Source organism: Leuciscus leuciscus (assembly GCF_965113295.1).
Source record: "Leuciscus leuciscus genome assembly, chromosome: 3".
Lineage (NCBI taxonomy): Eukaryota > Metazoa > Chordata > Actinopteri > Cypriniformes > Leuciscidae > Leuciscus > Leuciscus leuciscus.
The window spans coordinates 18,687,285-18,707,354 of NC_138727.1; the positions used below are offsets into that span (position 1 = coordinate 18,687,285).

The 20,070-nt window shown below is 37.0% G+C and overlaps 1 protein-coding gene across 3 annotated transcripts in view; it reads right to left on the bottom strand.

Annotated features, from left to right (window-relative positions):
* pds5a (PDS5 cohesin associated factor A) overlaps nucleotides 1-15,971 on the bottom strand; it is a 29,015-nt gene extending 13,044 nt beyond the window's left edge. For 2 of the 3 annotated variants that reach the window (XM_082164359.1, XM_082164357.1), the window contains exons 1-14: nucleotides 15,812-15,971; nucleotides 14,923-15,080; nucleotides 4,091-4,294; nucleotides 3,761-3,847; nucleotides 3,465-3,562; nucleotides 3,257-3,383; nucleotides 3,097-3,177; nucleotides 2,813-2,953; nucleotides 2,613-2,728; nucleotides 2,414-2,508; nucleotides 2,164-2,309; nucleotides 1,195-1,346; nucleotides 882-995; nucleotides 631-712 (exon numbers count right to left, since the gene is read on the bottom strand). In XM_082164359.1, the coding sequence (XP_082020485.1) occupies nucleotides 631-712; nucleotides 882-995; nucleotides 1,195-1,346; nucleotides 2,164-2,309; nucleotides 2,414-2,508; nucleotides 2,613-2,728; nucleotides 2,813-2,953; nucleotides 3,097-3,177; nucleotides 3,257-3,383; nucleotides 3,465-3,562; nucleotides 3,761-3,847; nucleotides 4,091-4,294; nucleotides 14,923-15,048 (1,569 nt within the window). In that variant the 5' untranslated portion in view covers nucleotides 15,049-15,080; nucleotides 15,812-15,971. The other variant, XM_082164358.1, reaches the window with a different exon arrangement.
* Between the last annotated feature and the right edge of the window lie 4,099 nt (nucleotides 15,972-20,070).

Sequence of the window (20,070 nt, forward strand, 5' to 3'; positions counted from 1 at the left end):
GTGTGTTCCAGGTCCTGCCAATATCCAGCAACTTCGCACAGCCATTGAAGCAGAGTGGACCAACATTCCACAGGCCAAAATCAACAACCTTATCAACTCTATGCGAAGGAGATGTGTTGCACTGTTGCAAATGGTGGTCTCACCAGATACTGACTAGCTTTCATGATGATGCAGCACTGGCCCGAGCATCTTTCACACAGGCCCCAGGCCATCGGGCAGTCCTTGTTGTTGATCCCTGCCCAGCGTTATGGTTTTGTGCCAGTCTGAATTAGCGCACTTAGTGCCTGTTTAAACACATAAGGCAATGTGTGCTGTTTCGGTCTTAAACGCATGCGAAGTGTATCCATCAACAGAAAACACATCGGCAGGATTCTGTCAGTCTGTTTCACGCCTTGTTTTTTTTCAACAAACCATATTCATAGGTGTGATTGGCAAAGGACAAAAAAGCAGGAAAACGATCTTGAGACACGTTTTTTTCAAAGTTAAACAACTTTTAACTTGAGAATCGCATTTTTAAAAGCGCAAAAGACGGAAGACGCAAGCACAATGGTCAAATATTTCCTTCTAGCTTGTATTTACATAGAAAAACAATGGGGGGGAACAGCCCCGTAGTGTTTTTGTGTAACTTACTGTAGGCAGTTTGTGTAAGTCCAGCAGTTCTCGAACCAGCCCTCTCAGCATATTTTGACACTTCCACATTTCGTTCAGTGCTCTGAAAAACAAAAAGACACTCTTCTTAATATAATTGAACACATCAGTAAGATGATTGCCGTTAATAGAAGTACTGTGATACTGCCCAAAACTGTCAGATGAGAACCAGAGACTCTCTTGGCAATCTGATAAAGCTTTTGAAAAACAGGAATCAGTCGATTAAGACTCACTTGACTGCGTTAGTGTCCAGACAGGCATAAAGGTAGTACAGACACTTCATCTTCTCTTCAGTCTCCAGACTGTGAGGAACCATGTACTGTGCAAAGATCTTCTCCACCAGCAACCTAATACACAAACACACTTTAAGAATCTGAAGTTTCCATATTAGACATGCTGCACTGTTTTAATGAAAATTTTCCAATGAAATCACTTGTGTGTACATGTGTGTGTGGCTCCATATTAGACATGCTGCACTGTTTTAATGAAAATTTTCTAATGAATCACATGACATCATTTGTGTGTACATGTGTGTGTGGCTCCTACTTGTCATCTATGCTGTTCTGGTAGTAGATGTGTAAGAGTTTGTCTTTGATCCAGCTGATTTTCAAAGCGGTCTCCTTCCCGGCCTCATGGTGCAGACAGTACTTCTTATACAGTTGAGCCAAACCCATCATTCCTTCTTTACGTACACGCCACTGAATCAAAACATACAAATTTACTTTAAAAAACCAGAGGGCTTAAAATTGAGGGATATGTGGGGTTCGTGCTTTGCATTTATATTCTAGCAGGATTTGAATTGGGGCTCCACGAAATATCAAAACAAAACTGATACTGCAATGTGGAGTGCAATTGTCAAATCAATGATTGGATTTAATTTATATAAATATATGCAGGTTTTAAATGTGCAGCTCATGATACAGTGTTTCTGCATCTCAGTTCAGAGTAAACGAATCAAGCCACCAAGATATAACCAAGCCGCCAAAATTATTAGATAATTAAAATTAAATATTTAATAGATATTTTTTTTTACAGTACAATAGTTTATTTGGCTTAATATTATTTAATAATAAAATATGAATTATTTTATAGTCATAAATGGGTCACATATAGTGGGAATGTAGCCTATGAAAGAGATTTTTCAGACACAGTATACCCAAGTGTGAACACCAAAAGTTTTTTCAAGTTTTTCCGATTTGTTTAGTCCTAAAAAGATGGTTGACAAAAAAATTCTTCAGAGTAAAAAGTAATTTTTCAGCTTTTTAAAATTAATGTTCTATGCAGATGCACTCCCTAATATAAATCACCCCAATCATTCTAGAATGATTCACTCTTTCCAAATATGGCTATTTAAGTGTTCTATACATTTTTTTTTTTTTTTTTCATACTGCAAAGAATATTGCAGAAAAACTAAATATTGCAACGTCAGTTTTTTCCAGTATCATGCAGTCCTAACTTGAATTGAGCACAGATCTATTTTTTGTGTACTTCAGAGTAACTCTGTATCTTTCTCACCCTCTTGTCCAACATCCTCTCTCTGACGAACCCCAACAGTTGATCATTCACCAGGTTCAGGTCTTTCTTCCCTGCATTGATGATGGTCACAATGACATCATGTCTGATTGCCTCCTCCGGGTCATGTGATCTCACCTTCAGAAATTCTGATGTGAAAAATAGAACATCACAAGTTACACAAGAGTCAAGCAATGCTTAAAATGGAGAAATGATGGAAAAACAGCAAAAATCACATTTAACCTGAACACACCTGTAAGATCCTTGGCAAGATCTGGGTGGTTCATCAGGCAGTGGCTGGCAAACTTCACACATTCCAGTCTCACAGGAACATGAATGTCATTGAACCTAAAAAAAAAAAAAAAAAAAAGGAAATCTGAATTCAATTAACATTCAAATTATAAATAATCCAAATCAGTCTTTCAGTCCAATTTTTTTAATGGTAGCCTCACCTGCCCAGAAAACACTGCCAGAGTGGGCGATTCTGAGTGGCCAGTTCTGAGTCTTTTGCTCCAAAGAGTTTAGCCAACAGTTTCACCACAGCCAACCTCTCCTCTCCATCATTACTCTATACAAACAACAAACAGATTTATTCTTGACCTAAATAGGTTTGTATGCAAGCAAGTGCACAAGTATATGTGCATTTAGTCACCTTCAATTTGAACTCAAGTTGTGGCATCACAGAGACAAGGAGCAGAGGGTCAATTGCAAAGAGCTCCTGAATGAGGTCAAATACATGCTCAGACAGATCACTCACGGAGGACTTTCCCATCACCAACACCTGATTAAAGAACTACAAAGAAAGAGATTTTTAAGTTAATACAACATCTGAAATAGTATTTTGTTCTTTTAACAATGGGAATTGAACACATTATAACAATGAACTGTACTAAATTCTGAAAGGACAAAATACAAACGGATGAATGTGTGACTCACTGAGGCGATGCAGGTTTCGATGGTCTGAACCGTTCTCTTCAGAAGAGTCTTGGCCAGGTCATATGCCTGCTTATTCAAGTTCTAATGCACAGAAAGAGGTCAAATCACACACTATCTGGGACTGAACTTGGAAATAAGATGTAAGAAATAATTTGCCTACTTTGTGAGCAGGGATGAGGTTGATGAGGATTGTGTCTAGTAGCTCCTGCGTCACTCCATCTCCCTCCATGATGATGGAGCTCATCAGGTCCAACATGTGCATCTGCACCTTCTGATTATGGCTGTTACTGAAAGAGAAAAGTCCTGATTAAAAAGAGCCCAGTTGCGTAACAGAAGATATGATTAAACTCACTTAAAATTAAACTTACTTGATGACAGAAAAGAGGGTTTTGAAGAGCTGGATGAAGATCTCATTACAGTCCTCCAATTCAAAACAGATGTTGTAGGACTTCACCCATGCCAGGTTCTGTGCAGGTCAAAGTTAAAATTTTCAGCTATGACAATTATACTACATGCTAAATATTAAATGAAAAACAAACTTGTAATAATTGCTGATAAAAATGTTGCTGATAAAAAAACTGAGCATGAAAATTTAATTAAAAATATCCATACACAAAAAGATATGTCAAAATGCAGAATTGAAAAGATAAATGAACAATCTCACCTCTAGCAAGTAAAAATATCTGTTGAACTGAGGGCTCTTAGTGTCCTCTAATCCCTTCAACTGCCGTGTAATGAAGAGAAAAATTTCCTAGATGTGGGGAAAAAAGTGAAAATTAATGACATTGGTGTGCCTGAGCTATAAAGCTAATCTCAGATAGGTGATGGAATTGTATGCAGGATAAAAAAAAAAAAAACTGTCAGCTTGACGTGAGGTGCAAGTTTGTGATCAGTTTTAAAGTCATACACGTTTGGTGTGTGTCATAAGCAGGAGTTTAGTTTATCAAGAAATTCATATATGAGATATTTTTCTTTTCAGGAGTATATTTCATACCTTGAGCTTGTCATGTGAGGTGTATGGGGCCTCCGGAGCGTAGATCCTGAAGATGTCAGCGAGACAGCAGGCCACGAGTAACCGTACATCCTTGTTGGGGTTTCGCAGGAAGAACTCAGAGGCCAAGTGAAGAGCCAGAGCCAAATACTGCTGCTTTTCCTCCTCTGAGTCTTGATCCATGTCCATATATGTCTTGACCACCAGCTATTAGACAAACAGGTGTTTAGACAGGTGTTTATAGTTTCTCTTATACACAAGTAAAATCCCAAACCATTTAATAACCATTTTGTAAAATAATTAAATACATTTTCTAAAAGCTGCTTGAGGCACTACTATGATAACATCAAAAATCGCTATTTTTAAAACACAAGGCGGCTCGACACAACCTGAAACTTTGCTCGAAGTATCACCATGGGCTATACACATGAACTCGAGCGTTGAGAACATTGTGTACACAGAGTTTACTAAAAAGAACGATTTTGAACAACTGACAGTCAAAAATAGTCGATCTCCGAATGTGAATGAACTGACTATGAATAGTATTGCTTCTTATATGAGGATCCTTTTTCAAATACAAGGTCAATATTGATTTTCACTAACGACAAAACAACAAATTATCTGTGAATTTATCTGGAACTAAGCTTTAGGAGCTTTCCATCTTTACTTTCCTCCATTAAGTTGCATTCGGAGATCGACTATTGGTTGTGCAATACATGCATTAGTCGTCTAGGTAGTCCAGAACCCCACTGAGTCTCAAAGGGAAAGCACTGCGTTTTTCGTGAACGTGAGGAGCGCGACACCTTCGAACATGATCTCGGGAAGCGCCTGTGATGAGGGCTATCTGAATGTGAAAGTATGCGTCTTTCAGATCCACCGCAATAAACCAATCCCCTTTGCCTAATGTGGGCGAGGATCTGTTTTATCGTGATCATTTTGAACGCGCGCTTAGCAAGTCTTATGCCACTCGGAACCAATTGAAGATACTCTTTACCGCTATGGAGGTATTTTGTCAAGTGTAATGTATTAATAATGCAATCAGAAGGCAACCAAAGCACAGGATAGCAATAAGAAGATGGCTATAAGTAATTGTAAATTAGTGGTGCAACGGATCATCATTGATCCGTGATCCGTTCGGATCAATATCTTCGGTTCGGCACTCACGTGATCCGCGGATTGATTTATGAAAAAAAAGTTGTGCGCATGTTCAGTCCACACACAGCGTGGTCATGGCGAGCGTTATGAACCGCAGAGAGCGTGACGCCTCATTCGCGCCGCAAAACCTCCAGACGTGCGTAAACGCGTCTTTACATTGACTTCACATTGAAATCACTCGCGCCAGACGCTCTATTCGCGTTTGGTGTGAACGCAGCATGGGTGACGGCGAGAGAGAGAGAGAGAGAGAAAGAGTGCCTGCGAGCGAGCAAGGTAATTCGTTGTCAAATATGTTTAAACTTAAATGAACTACATATACAAGTAGTTATGTCTCTTTGTATTAATTTGTCCTGTTATTGACATAGGCCTAATGCGCGTCATTGACAAAATGCGCAACCAGATGTTCGAATAATTCGAATATGTGTTTTTTAGAGGGAATATTCGAACGTCATTTTTGAGCAATTTTGACAGCCCTATATGACAGTGGAAACACATAAAGCATTGGTCCATGTTTAAAGGAAGGAGATGCCTTTTTATGTTGCACAACTTGCACTTTAAGTTGTTTTTCATTAATTATGTTAAAAAGAAGATATTATGCCTTGTGCACTTTAAGTTGATTTTATAAATTTTAATTTCATAATTTAAAAGTGTTAATAAAAAATAAAAAAATTTTCCGAAAAATGATCCGATCCGTGACTCTGATCCGAGAAACGATCCGAACCGTGAGTTTTTTGATCCGTTGCACCCCTATTGTAAATCATACAAAATAAATGCCATGATCACTAGATTTTATAAAGGTGTTACTTTAATGATTTTGTTAATGGTGATCAGCAACCAAATATTGATAATGTGGAAGTTACTGCCTTGGCATGACTTCTCACTTCTTGCTGACAATACAAAGGCAGAGTACAGTAACTTTAAAATAGTGGTCAAAAGTCAAGTTTGAGCTTAAGATTTATTTTATGTAGATAATTTGCATTACTATAACATCTAATTGCCAGATTTCCAGTGTCCTACCTATAATTAATTTGGCGGGACAACTAAAAATCTTTAAAAGTAATTTCTCTCAGTTCCACACTGTAGTGAGTTAAGGTCTTTTGCCTATGTAGGGAAGTATTGTGATGGGATTTATCATGCAGTGCATTTTTGGTTTTTACAATGGGGCAATTGTTGCAAATTCTGAATTCAATTTTTTAAAAAGGCAAGTAAGCAGTTATAAAATAAGAACAAAAACAATTTACAAGCAGTGGCACAAAAAATAAAGATACAAAAATAACAAACAGTGCTTTAAGGTTTTTTTCAGGTAGGTCTAACAGTAGTATTGAGGTAAGAAATACAGATTAATCCTTACAATTAAGGTCACAAAAGTTAGTCATTCAAGAGCGGTGAGTGTCACTACAAAAAAAGAAAGAAAAAAGCAGAGACACCAGCAGGATGATTAGGCTACTGTAACTTTAAGAGCTGCAAGGATCTAATATACTGTTACACAATTTTATCAACTAATCACTTAAGACACTTAAGCGTTTAAATGCATATTCATCAAGACAGTAATTTTGTACATACATTTGTGTGCATTTGACTGCACGCAATTTCGTGTGCATGAACGCTGTCTTTTAGGGTGTGTTCACACATGGCATGTTTGGTTCGATTAAAACGAACACTTGTGCGATTGCGATGTTAGTGCGGTCATTTGAATAAGTGTGAACGCTGCCATCCGAACCTTGGTGCGCACCAAACAAGTGGACCGAGACAGCTGAAAAGATGGGTCTTGGTCCACTTCCAAATGAACTCTGGTGCAGTTCGAATGATATATGAACACAACATGGACCAAAGACATGTAAACTAACTAAAAACAGGAAGATGTGACCCTAAAAAGGATAGATTGCTCAAGCATACCAGTTTTTTCTCGTCCCCTCGCAACAGATCGTTTGTGTGTGGGAGTCTGACACAGGGATTCCTGCTGATGTTTTGACTCCTTTACACATTTTATATGCTCTTCACAAGTTCTCAACTGGTCAAAATACCATCATATGAATGCTACACACACACATAACGAGCACATTTATCCCAGCACACAGTAGCGATGGGTCATTCATAAATGATCCGTTCATTGCATCTGTCACGTGACAAATGGACGAAAGACTCGGAAGGTAAAGTAATTATGTTCCCCGTAAATTATTTTTGACTGCATTAGTTAGTTTTAATTAGGGGTGTAATGGTTCACAAAAGTCATGGTTCGGTTTGATAGGACACAGTGGTGTCACAGTTCGGTACATTTTCGATACAGCAAAAAGAAAGAAATGCCAGAGAAATTTCCTTGATTTAAATTTTTTATTTTTTTCCTACATCTTGAAAATTTGTTTTATAAATGGGGGTAATCTTTGAAGGATAAACAAATAATGTTTTGATCATTACATTAAAAATAACATCTAAATATGATATTTGAATTTTGAAGTGCTGAAAAAAGATGTGACGTACTTGAAAGCATTTTACTATTCAAACTTCCATGGTTACAGTTAGTGTTACTACATTAAATCCATGGTGAATGTTGCTGATCTGTGGACTTAAAGCCTATAACTAGTTCATTCATGGCACAATGTTTCTCCTGGTTTCCATGCCAGCGCTGTTTGATCTAATAGAGATCTACGGTTAATAACAGAGAAATTCGAATTTTTCTCACTAGATCTCACAGTGATGTTAATGCCTCTGTGGTGAATTCAAATGCTTTCTTTACTGGATCTTAGCGCTGTGTAGTGACAGTGTCGCTTGATCAAGCTCAGCTCGCGCGGGGGAAGTTTTGTGAGCGTGAAACGAGTAGGCTAGTGGAGTTTTCATTCCGCTTTCATTACATTTGCCATTTGTAGTTGGTCAACGTTGTGGTGGTCGCGCCATCTTTGACTTTGCAGTCCACTTACGAATCACAGTCAAATGGAATTGCATCTTCAGTCAAGATGATGTGTAGAGCGCAGTTCATGGTTGCATAGTAACGACAGACGCCACAAGAGCGCAAACGCTTTGGAAAGAAGGAGAAAGCGGCACAGCCACACCTTCCATGCGTTTTTAGACGTGATATGTGAACAGCCCCTCAGATCTACAGGCAATGCACGCATATTTTAATGAAAAATATCAAACGATATAATCAAATTTTTTTTATATTGTTACCGACAACGGTGTACCGTCGATAAATACCGATACCGTTTTATCGCCCAGCCCTATTTGGATGTTCCGTAAGTTCCGTCTCAAAACAGGCAATATGTCATAAAAACTGACCAATCAGGTTGTGAACATATCAGTGAAGGTTCGGTGATAAAAATGCCAATCTGAACACTAAGCGGACCAGGACTAAATGTTTTTTTTTGGTCCAGACCAATCAAACCAAACGAACCGAACTACAAGTGTGAACACACCCTCAGAGCGCGCGAGTGCTGAGAGGTCAAAACACTGGCAAGACTTAAAAAGAAATGCAAATTATAAACTTTAGTGAAGATGCAAAACTGCTTTGATTGTGCAAGTGACAATTCCGAGGTCGACTGTGCAGCTTGCTTATAGTGCAGACGCAATGTGGTGATGAATCCTATTGCTCATTTTGAGAGGGAAAGAGAGAGAGAGAGAGAGAGTGAGAGAGAGAGTGCGCGGTGATTCACTCACGATGTTTGTGAAATTACATCTCAGAAAGTTTTCAAATTACTTTGCAAGTTATTTAATAATAAAATATGAATTTTACCTCACCTTCAGCAAATCAGCATAATAATTATTTTACAGGCGCCAGACAGAGATTGAGAAGGTGCCGCTGTATGTCATGCCATCCCTCTCACGATAGGTGTGGACCGCCTATCAAACTTCCCAAATCGATTATCGGCTGATCAGTCGGAGCACCCCTATTTATTGACTGATATTTTGATTTATTTTGGGGCTAATAAATATTTTAGGGGGGTCTAAAGCCTCTGTAAAATAGGTCTAGTGACAACCCTGGTATTTAGTGGATTGTGTTTATCACATAAATGATTATCAGTTTCACACACATCGGTATTGACATTCTACAATGATCAAGAAAAAACAGCACTGATATTGGATCGGGATCAGGATCAGGATCATTATTGGCCGATATTCAGTATTTCGTAGGGCTGCATTATATTGAAAAATTCACCAGATGATTTGAATAGCTCTACTTGTAAAGAATTAATCATTTTAGGATGATATTGTAGGATAGTGCATCCGCATAGAAAATAATAAATTACAAGCAAATATAAATACAATAGAACAAAGATAAAAAATGAAATACACAGTGTTTTGTTTTTCACGTAAATCTGTATTGTGGACATAATCAAAGAAAAAAATAACACTGCATAGTCTTGACTGTATAAATTAAATATAATTAATATAAATATTTAATTCAATTTATCTTTGTTAAAGCTACAAAAGAGATTTTCTCTTTCTCTTTTGTTGTTTGATTAACATTGGTGACAAACAACTGTGGGTATATCAGGTTGCTGTCACTTTAAGACGAATGCATGGATCCAATATCACATATTTTCTTCCTCAATTGTTTACAACACATACTTGGAGAGACGGGCATGTTGAACTAATTTTACGTAGGGCTCGGGAAACTTGACAACAGCCCAAACACTTTTTTTTAAACACAAAGCTTTGTTTACAAAATAAATAATAGTTAGCAATTAAATGTTACATTTCTGCCATGGAAACATTTGGATTCATGCCGAATGAGAGGTACGTGAGCCCATGAAGCTTTGTATTCTGTTTTGCGATCTGGTCACCCGATTATTCAGGGTCGCTTTTAATAAGGCCTATTATCATTAGGTTTGAAAATAAATAGCAGCTAAGAAAACATACAAACTGACTAGTCATTTTTCCCCCATACACACAAGTTACTCAATATTTATTACCAGTTGCATTACAGGAATAGTCATACTTTGCTACAGATAGATAAATATGCTAATCAGTAGGAAAATCTTTTTTTTTTTCATGGAGATAGCCAGCGAGTTTTCGCATGCGTGCACTCTTCCCTGCAGATATCATCTTTCATAAGCAGAGCACTAAACTCTTCTAGGTCTAGGACCCAGGATAAATGATTTTGCCTACTTTCTACCTCTCTCTGGTGCCTGTGTGTGTGAGAGAGAGAGTGTGTGCTTGGTGGAGTGGGGGAAGGGCAGCCAGGGCTGAGTTGAGCTTCAGACTCAAAACAGCACAGTGGCAAAACCAGGAAGCCCAGCAGTCACTCCAATTCCCTCCAAAACACTCTCAAACTCTCCCCAACAACCACAATTTGTACCATTTTTGCACATTTATTAAGAGAATATTATGCAAAGTTAAGAGTAAAAGAATCTCAGGAAATGTATATGAGATGATTTCTACAAAGAGCCTGTAGATTTGTCTTTCTGCTTCATGAAGCTGTGTTTTTGATTTGGCAAAGGAGTGTGTCGGGGGGAGGGGTTAAATGGTTCCCATTTATTTCTCGTCAGTGAATTTTAAGGAGCTGACCTATTTCATGTTTACAATGAACAGGAAAACCTCTATGAGGGTACAGTGTTAATTTCCACAAAATCTTTGTTGGTAGAGTGGAGAGCTTGAAGAGTATAGTTAATGGCCTAAATCAAACTGATGGGTTGAAAATGTATCCATAGATAAACCAACCATTCTCACTGCCATAATGGTTATGTAATAATACAACACATTAAGAGACAATAACACAAGTTGAAATGTAGGACTGAAAAGCATTTTAGAGACAGTCTCTACAAGAGGAGGCTCTGTTGCACTTGAATTGAATTGAAATGAATTTAACACTTAAATCTAATGCACACAAACTCTTTCCAGAATTTAAGGATGAGGAAGCACAACAATGTTATAACACTGCATTACATTTTAATTTCTAATTCAAACAATGCAGGAAAACTCACACAGACACATTTATTTGTTAATGTTTGAATGAAACAACAACAGCTTGCCGCTAAACATTACGCAGTTGTCCACATCTGTCGCCATGGTTACAATGGCAGTACTAGCGGAAACAGGGGATAATGCGGATATTACATCAATGACGGGCACTATTTAAAATTGTGAATTTCTCTGAATTTACAAATTCTTGGAAACATTTAAGACAATGTACATAATTGAAAGAAATATATAACACTGTGCAAGTGTTTTTTGGATATTTTGATAAATTCTTACATATTGTACCTTTAATTAAAAACATTAAAGACCCCCTGTGGTTAAAATCAAGTTTGTAATGTTGTTTAAAATGTCTATATAAAAATTAATGCACACAGATTATCAGATCAAATTAGTCATTTAAAAACTTTCTGTGAGATATAATTTCACAATTTAAGAGCGAGAGTGATTCAGCACTACCAAGTCTTCTCTCTCTTTCACAATAAAGACATGGCTTCACATCACCACAGAGTCTGTACAAGGAAGCTGCATGCTGCGATACAAGCACGCTCATACCCAGAGCACGCACACATAAAGCTGTCTCTCAAACTGCTCACGAGTACCAAACTGAGTGCTTTTTCGCAGATTATTGTGCTTAAACGGTCAGAAATGCAAAAAATTGTGTCAAAATGCCCGTCTTGGAGAGTATTCACATAAACACAGTCAGTGATGTCTTAAGTGAACGTAAAAAAAACAGTGGAGAAAGTCACAGCATGTGTATCAATATACTGGATCCATGCATTAGCTCTTAAAGTGACAGCAGCCTAATATACCTGTGATATGAACATACTCAATGTTAATCAAAGAACAAAAGATAATTAATCTGTATTTAATTTATACAATGAAACATTCAATTTATTCAATTTCTACAGTATTCCCGTACCTGGATACTGTGAGACCTACCTAAAAACCTTAAAGCACTCTTTATTACATTTGTATTCTTCTTTTATTGTATTTATTTGTGCTTCTGCTTGTAATTTGTTTATTTGTTCTTGTTTATTTTATAAATTCAATTCAACATTGAACTCAAGCTTCCTTGTCCTGTGTGTAAACTCATGCGCAACAAAATTACCCTATTGTAAAAACATATGCATAGAGTGAGCATACATTTAGGTGAGATAACCCAGCCTGATATCATGAAATGCGGATCTATAGCACGCTATAGCATAGAATAGATCTATAGCATCTATTGCACTGTGTTTATCGTGCAATTTATACAAGGAAATTAGTTTTTACGTGCATATGATAGCCTACTTTATTTACGTGTGACACTTTATTGCGTGTAATACCCACGTACCCCACACCATTAATCCTACCCAAAGGTATAATACACACGTACCCTAATCCTTCCCAAGGGGTTTACAGTGTGTATCATATGAACATAACTAATTTTTCCGTATAAATTGCACGATAAACAATGCGTGCTATAGAGACGCATTTAATGGGATTGGGTTGGATAAACGTTATTAGCCCCCCTCCCTCACATAAAAAAAACAAAAAAAACATAAGATTCACCTAAGGGGGGACTTTTGTCAGCTGGAACACATTTTTATTTGGTCATTTATACCATATGATGGCTGAAGCAGCAGCGAGTGCCCAGCGTGTGACACTGTTTTCACAGTAACCAGATCAACATTGTAAACTGTATTAAAAAAAAACTTCACTGAAAACATCAAATAATTATGCAATGCGATAAAATAGCTTCTCTTCCCCTGCAAACGATACCATAAAAAATGTGAATATTCAAGTTCTAGTTGAAAACAAAACGAGCTCTTGAAGCTCCACCCTCTGTGCTGGGAGCAGCAGCTCATTTGCATTTAAAGGGACAGACACAAAAACGGTGCGTATTCACTCACCCTCAAAAAGGGACAACTTTAACATGCTATATGAAAATTTCTGTGGGGTATTTTGAGCTAAAACTTCACATACACACTCTGGGGACATCAGAGACTTTTTACATCTTGTGAAAAGCGCATTATACCACCCCTTTAATTGTTCCAGCAACTAGATCTCCATCCGAAAGAGCTTTTAGTGCCAGTGGGAAGAGTGTCATGCCACAGAGCATCTCTTAAACCAGAAACCATTTGATAGGCTTGTGTGCTTAGCTAAAAACTTGTGAAACACTTGAATAATTTAGCCCAGTTGCACAGTGTAAAATGTAATGTGTCAGAATGCACTTTTTTTTCATATTGTTACATTTACATATTAATTTAATATTTTTTTTTACTGTGTTTTTGCACTTGAAACATTTTGAATGTGCTTAGAAACAATAGCTGGTCTATCCAAATCCGTTTTTTTTATTTTGGATATATAAATAAATTACTATATAAAGTTATAGTCCAAGTTAACTATCTCAGCGGCTGCATCATACTGGTACTGCCCATATGTCAAAAAATAGTTAACTCAATCAACTCTATCAACATCTTCAATCAACAATAAACATCTGACTTGAGCAGGATGTTTCTAAACAGCAAGTTTTTATTTAGTTTTGTCAAACGAAAAATGGATTTGCTTTCGCAGCACAGAAAACAGCATCTTCTCAACATGTCTAGTCGACAACGCAAACCAAACTCATCCAGGCTGAAATTACTGATGACTCGTTTCAGGCAGTTCAAATTCAGTTCTTTCTTTTGCAAGACCATAACTTCAATGGTTGTGCACTTTAATATTTGAAACTAGGCAGACCTTTTACATTCACAACAGCTACATTACAAACTACATGAAAGGTATTATCTGAAAAAGCATAATGAGCATGTTAAGACATAGGCTACTTTTATTGAACCAGCTTCAACTGCATTCAATTTAAGTGCAAAAAAACTGATTACATTCATTTTAGCCTCTGTAAAATTAATCATAATTATGTGCAGTATGTTGTTTCAGATCAAATCTGTTAAATTTAAAAGTTCTTAAAAAAAAAAAAAAAATGGATGCATTTCTTAATCTTTGTGGCTGCTTTATGGTTAAAGGGTCAAGAAAAGTCCAGCATTAAATCAATTAGTCTCTGTGGCTAAACAGCACTGTGTTTTAGGAGGTCGTAATTAAAATGCTCTCAAGCCCAAATCCTTGGGGATCTTATTTGGTTAAACTTGTTGGTCCAATATGTATTATGCAATGATAATGGCAGCATGACATTATCGCCCAAATCAGCCCAAAAATCCAAAAAGCCCAAATCAAAAGTGCCCACCTCCATGTCTCAAATAACATTCACTAGATTCAGCTTGACTCCCTTTTCAATCCAACTATTTTTTCACAGTTTTATCATCTGTCAAGCAAGAAAGTCTCCAAGGTGCAAGTCTGATCAAAATAAGTTACCAATCCTCTATAGCTCAAACTCAAAGCCGTAGCTCATAACATGGGCAATAGGAATATAATGGTTACATATTGCAAACATTATTAGAGCACTAACATTGGGACACTTACATTCACCCTTTATGAATCAAAAGCATCTAACTAGAACTAAACTAGGCTCACAGCTGTTATGTTTCAACCAGGAAATCATGTGACAATTTCATCAATACAGTATAGACATGGTAATCCAATCTTCTCAATTATTCCAAGTCTTCTTCGGTAGGGGACATTAAAAACTTTACATACTTAACAGCTCAATAGTTAAAGTATGGGCAACTGTTTTCCAATAAAGCATTTAATATGCTTTTAATTACATATAATATAAAATGACCTAAATATATTAATTCCAGTGATTTGATTGCATTTGTCAACACTTTGGCTCTTACCTTGAGTCGTTTGACGACTTCATCGTTGCTGATCTTATCAGTGATCTCTTTGACACCCAGTGGGTAGGTGATCTTTCCGTCCCCCGCTGGTCGTTGCTGCTGAGGCTGTTGCGGGAACTCCATCATCCTTCTCCAGACAGACGGTCCTCTACTGGCCTCTATAGGCAACAACACTAAAGTTCAGCACACAAACCCACCACACCACTACAAAAACACTAAAATACACCTTATGCACTTCACCCTCCTGCACTCTGGTCGTGTAGTTAAGCCCCCTAAAACCGTGGAATGACACGGAAACCTTACAGACGACAGTTTGCGGGAAAATTCGGAATAAAATCACGAAGCTAATGAAGCTAATAGCAACACTAGCCTGAGAGCTAACGAGACCCGCTCCGCAACCGCGCTTTTACTCTAAAACGCATTACTATCTAGACATTTAAAGCTCTCCTGATAAGGGTCTCCACATGTTATGCACGTTCAGACATAACCACACTATTCGGATAGTAAGGTATCGTATAAAAGCACCTCAGAGAGTAAAAGAGCTCTTTGAGCGGCTAATGGCCTAGCCGTCAGCTCCAGGCCTCAAACTATTCAACAAACATCCAGCCAACACTCACATTTACCTATTACAACCACAACCCGCCGGTTCCTGCTACCCCAAAAGCATTTATCCCATATCTCTCACTCGACACTACTCCACTGCGGCCGTTATCCCAACTTTAGACGGTAGGAAATCTGAATTGTTTACTTGTTTTCTCAGTATAAGTTCACTCAGCGAGGCAAACAGCGACCACCAACTTCATCATGCCACACAAACTGTGTGAATTAAACTCCCTCGAGCGACCCCAGCCGCCTCACAGCCGCTTTCAAACAATTCCCCGGTCATTACCTCACAGACAAGTCGTTGTTTTAATTCATGAGTCGGGTTCGGGTTCGGGTTTGGGTGTTTTTTTTAGTTTCGGGCACAAAGCTCCGTCTTTTTCATTCAGGGCTGTGTGAACGTCCTCGCGTGGAAAGTGGAGGCGCAGCGACCCCGTTGGCTGAAAGACGGTATAGCGGGGCGCCGATGGAGGGAGAAACGGTACCATACATATTAGAAAACAACCGCCTCAAATAGTGGTTTACTTGGCACTGAACTTGGTTTACCGTAAGTATTAGAAAAGAAAAGCCCCATATATATGGCAAGCCATATAGTATGGAGCTTATAATATGACAAAATGATTTGAATTTGAATTGTGTAAATTTGAATTATTTGCAAGTGTAATCTAACTAAATTGAATTTTAGGTGGTAGTTTAAATAGTTCTGAATTTTATTTGTTTTAAACGAATATTGAACGTTTGAAATTTAACAAATTGAAATGTTTTTATGGCTGAATTTTATAGACATGTATTTTCAAACAGCTAGTTTTTTTGTTCTGAATTCGTATAGTGCAAATATTCAGTTTAAAAAAATACAGATTCAAGTTTTCAAGATGAAGAAATTCGGAACTTCAAATTCAGTTTTCTAAAATTCAAGTTCAAAAATTCAAGTTCAAAAATTCAGATCTTACAGAAAGTAGGTCACAGGTCATCCACAGGGAAGAGTAAAGGATCTCAGATAAGTCGAACAGAGCATTTTGGCTGCACTGCAGTAGCTTTCTGCCGCAAACGCGGTGGTGGTTCAAGAGAATCCGTGTATCTTTCGTTCAGTCGTTTTTTTATTTAATATTAAGAGTAGAAAAATGAGAAAACAGCTTGAGTATTAGATTTCTTCTAATATTCTAGTAATAATAGTCCGCTGCAGCAGTTGCATGGAGCTTACAAAACGCGTGTATTGCAACTATAGGCTACATTTAATTTTCTCATCAAACAACTAGACTAGCGAATGGCTCGGCACAACAGAAGAGCTTAGACAGGGCTTTCTCTCTGTGTAGACCAGCAGTTGGTCTGAATTTGCCTATTTTCTCGACTGTATAGGCTAAGTCACGTTTTATCATGAAACACGCTGTGATTTATTCCAAAGTGACTCAGGCATATATAATGCATTTAATGTTAAATAATCTAAATGTTGACTTTCAAAAGTAGGCGCTAAGAAGGCTATTCTCTGTATTTTGGTTCATTTTTGGTGAGCGCCAGAAATTCGAAAGAGACCGAGACGCGCTAAAGCAGCGCATCATGTTGTTTTATTTATTTTTCAATGGCATGATATTTTGTAGTCATTTTGAATGTACACAAATAAAAATATACATTTTACTGTTTCGGATGATGTCATATTATCTGTATGAACAAATCCAAGTGCGCTCTCACACAACATAGTATATCAGTTCTGGCGTTGCTTCATATCGCAGACTGCTCATTATCAAAATGAAACACAGTCAACCAAACATATAAAAAGTTATTCTGCCTAATTTAATTGGTCTGTTGTACAATATAAAGGGCAAGCTGTGCCGCACACAGTCCCACTCCAAACATTTCCCTTGCTGTGAAGACGCTGATTTAGCCTATAGGCCTACTTCCATATATTTTGGGACTCGACTGAAGTATGAAGCCTTCTTTATAGTTAGCATCCACATGTTACATTGCAATGAAAACTTTTGACTGAATGAGAGATGCGCGACCGTTTCGATTTAAATAAATTTGTTTAGGCTTGGCGTTTATAAAGGGCACAATATAGGCTATTTTTATAGTCTGTAGCCTATGTATTATTTTATTATAGCCTATAGCCTACATACTTATTTTTCATTCTTGTTGTTTTTTGCATTCATTTGTCATAAGGGAAAGTAAAATAGGCAACACATAGCCTACATGTTAATAGTGTTTATCATGTAAATGCTGTATTTTATTTACAGGTCTTTTACACTATTGCTGAATAGGCTAATATAAAAAAAAATACAAATAATTATGACGCCTTTCTCTCTCAACATGATCCAGTGTGACTTGCACTCATGTGCATGCGACTTATTTTCTGGCAAATACGGTCAGTTAAAAAATGTTGCTGTATTGTTACAAAATGCATAGAGTGGAGACCATTTGGGCAAAAAAACTAATAAACAAAAAAAAACATATTGTGTTCATTACCCCCACCCACATTTGGGCTTAATCACTGTTATTATTAGGAAATGTATTTAGGTGTAGACAAAATCAGTTATGTTTATTTATAAATATGAACGTATACCTCGCATTTCCCGGACACTAGCCGTTAGTCTACTTCTTTGGCCTATTTTTTTTAGCTGGCCAGTTCTCAAAATCTGTGTGGAAAAGCTGCGGAGCGAGGAGAGAACGCACAATGGCTTTGCTTTGGAAGTTTTTTTTTTGTTGTTGTTTTTTGAAAGTTTAGTTGCCAGAGAAAATAACACACCGTTTTGTTTAACATCAATTGATACTCAATATTAATTAAATAAATAAATATAATGTCAGAGAATGCACAAAGCGCATCCTTTTGAGATGTAAATTATAATACATTTTAATAAAACACACAAGGCCTACATCATAAAACTCAGAAGATTATGTATTTTAATATATTATATTATAATACAAATAAAAAGGCGTCATACTTCAGTCGAGTCCCAAAATACACGTATAGGCTAAATCAGCGTCTTCACAGCAAGGGAAATGTTTGGAATAACAAGTAGGAGTGTGCGGCACAGCTTGCCCTTCATATTGTACAACAGACCAATTAAATTATGCAGAATAACTTTTTATATGTTTGGTTGACTGTGTTTCATTTTGATAATGAACAGTCTGCGATATGAAGCAACGCCAGAACTGATATCCTACTATGTTGTGTGAGAGCGCGATGCACGAGCGGCATCACTTGGATTTGTTCCACTGCTGGGAAATAACTTAATACTTTGTTATTTAGTCATACAGATAATATGACATCATCCGAAACAGTAAAATGTATATTTTTATTTGTGTACATTCAAAATGACTACAAAATATCATGCCATTGAAAAATAAATAAAACAACATGATGCGCTGCTTTAGCGCGTCTCGGTCTCTTTAGATCTTTCTGGCGCTCACCAAAAATGAACCAAAATACAGAGAATAGCCTTCTTAGCGCCTACTTTTGAAAGTCAACATTTAGATTATTTAACATTAAATGCATTATATATGCCTGAGTCACTTTGGAATAAATCACAGCGTGTTTCATGATAAAACGTGACTTAGCCTATACAGTCGAGAAAATAGGCAAATTCAGACCAACTGCTGGTCTACACAGAGAGAAAGCCCTGTCTAAGCTCTTCTGTTGTGCCGAGCCATTCGCTAGTCTAGTTGTTTGATGAGAAAATTAAATGTAGCCTATAGTTGCAATACACGCGTTTTGTAAGCTCCGTGCAACTGCTGCAGCGGACTATTATTACTAGAATATTAGAAGAAATCTAATACTCAAGCTGTTTTCTCATTTTTCTACTCTTAATATTAAATTAAAAAACGACTGAACGAAAGATACACGGATTCTCTTGAACCACCACCGCGTTTGCGGCAGAAAGCTACTGCAGTGCAGCCAAAATGCTCTGTTCGACTTATCTGAGATCCTTTACTCTTCCCTGTGGATGACCTGTGACCTACTTTCTGTAAGATCTGAATTTTTGAACTTGAATTTTTGAACTTGAATTTTAGAAAACTGAATTTGAAGTTCCGAATTTCGTCATCTTGAAAACTTGAATCTGTATTTTTTTAAACTGAATATTTGCACTATACGAATTCAGAACAAAAAAACTAGCTGTTTGAAAATACATGTCTATAAAATTCAGCCATAAAAACATTTCAATTTGTTAAATTTCAAACGTTCAATATTCGTTTAAAACAAATCAAATTCAGAACTATTTAAACTACCACCTAAAATTCAATTTAGTTAGATTACACTTGCAAATAATTCAAATTTACACAATTCAAATTCAAATCATTTTGTCATATTATAAGCTCCATAATATTGTGAAAGAACCGCCTCTGAATTGTGTACTGTACGATCAACAATCTACAACAGCACAGCAGTACTTGTTTGCAATAATCAATAAAATAATAAATAATAAAATAACAAAAATCACCCATTCGAACTCGAAGATAAAATAATAAAATACATAACAAATGTATTAGAACTGGTGAATAATAACAGTGTACATTGAAGTGTGAGAAATATGCCAGAGTGAAATATTATTAATTATT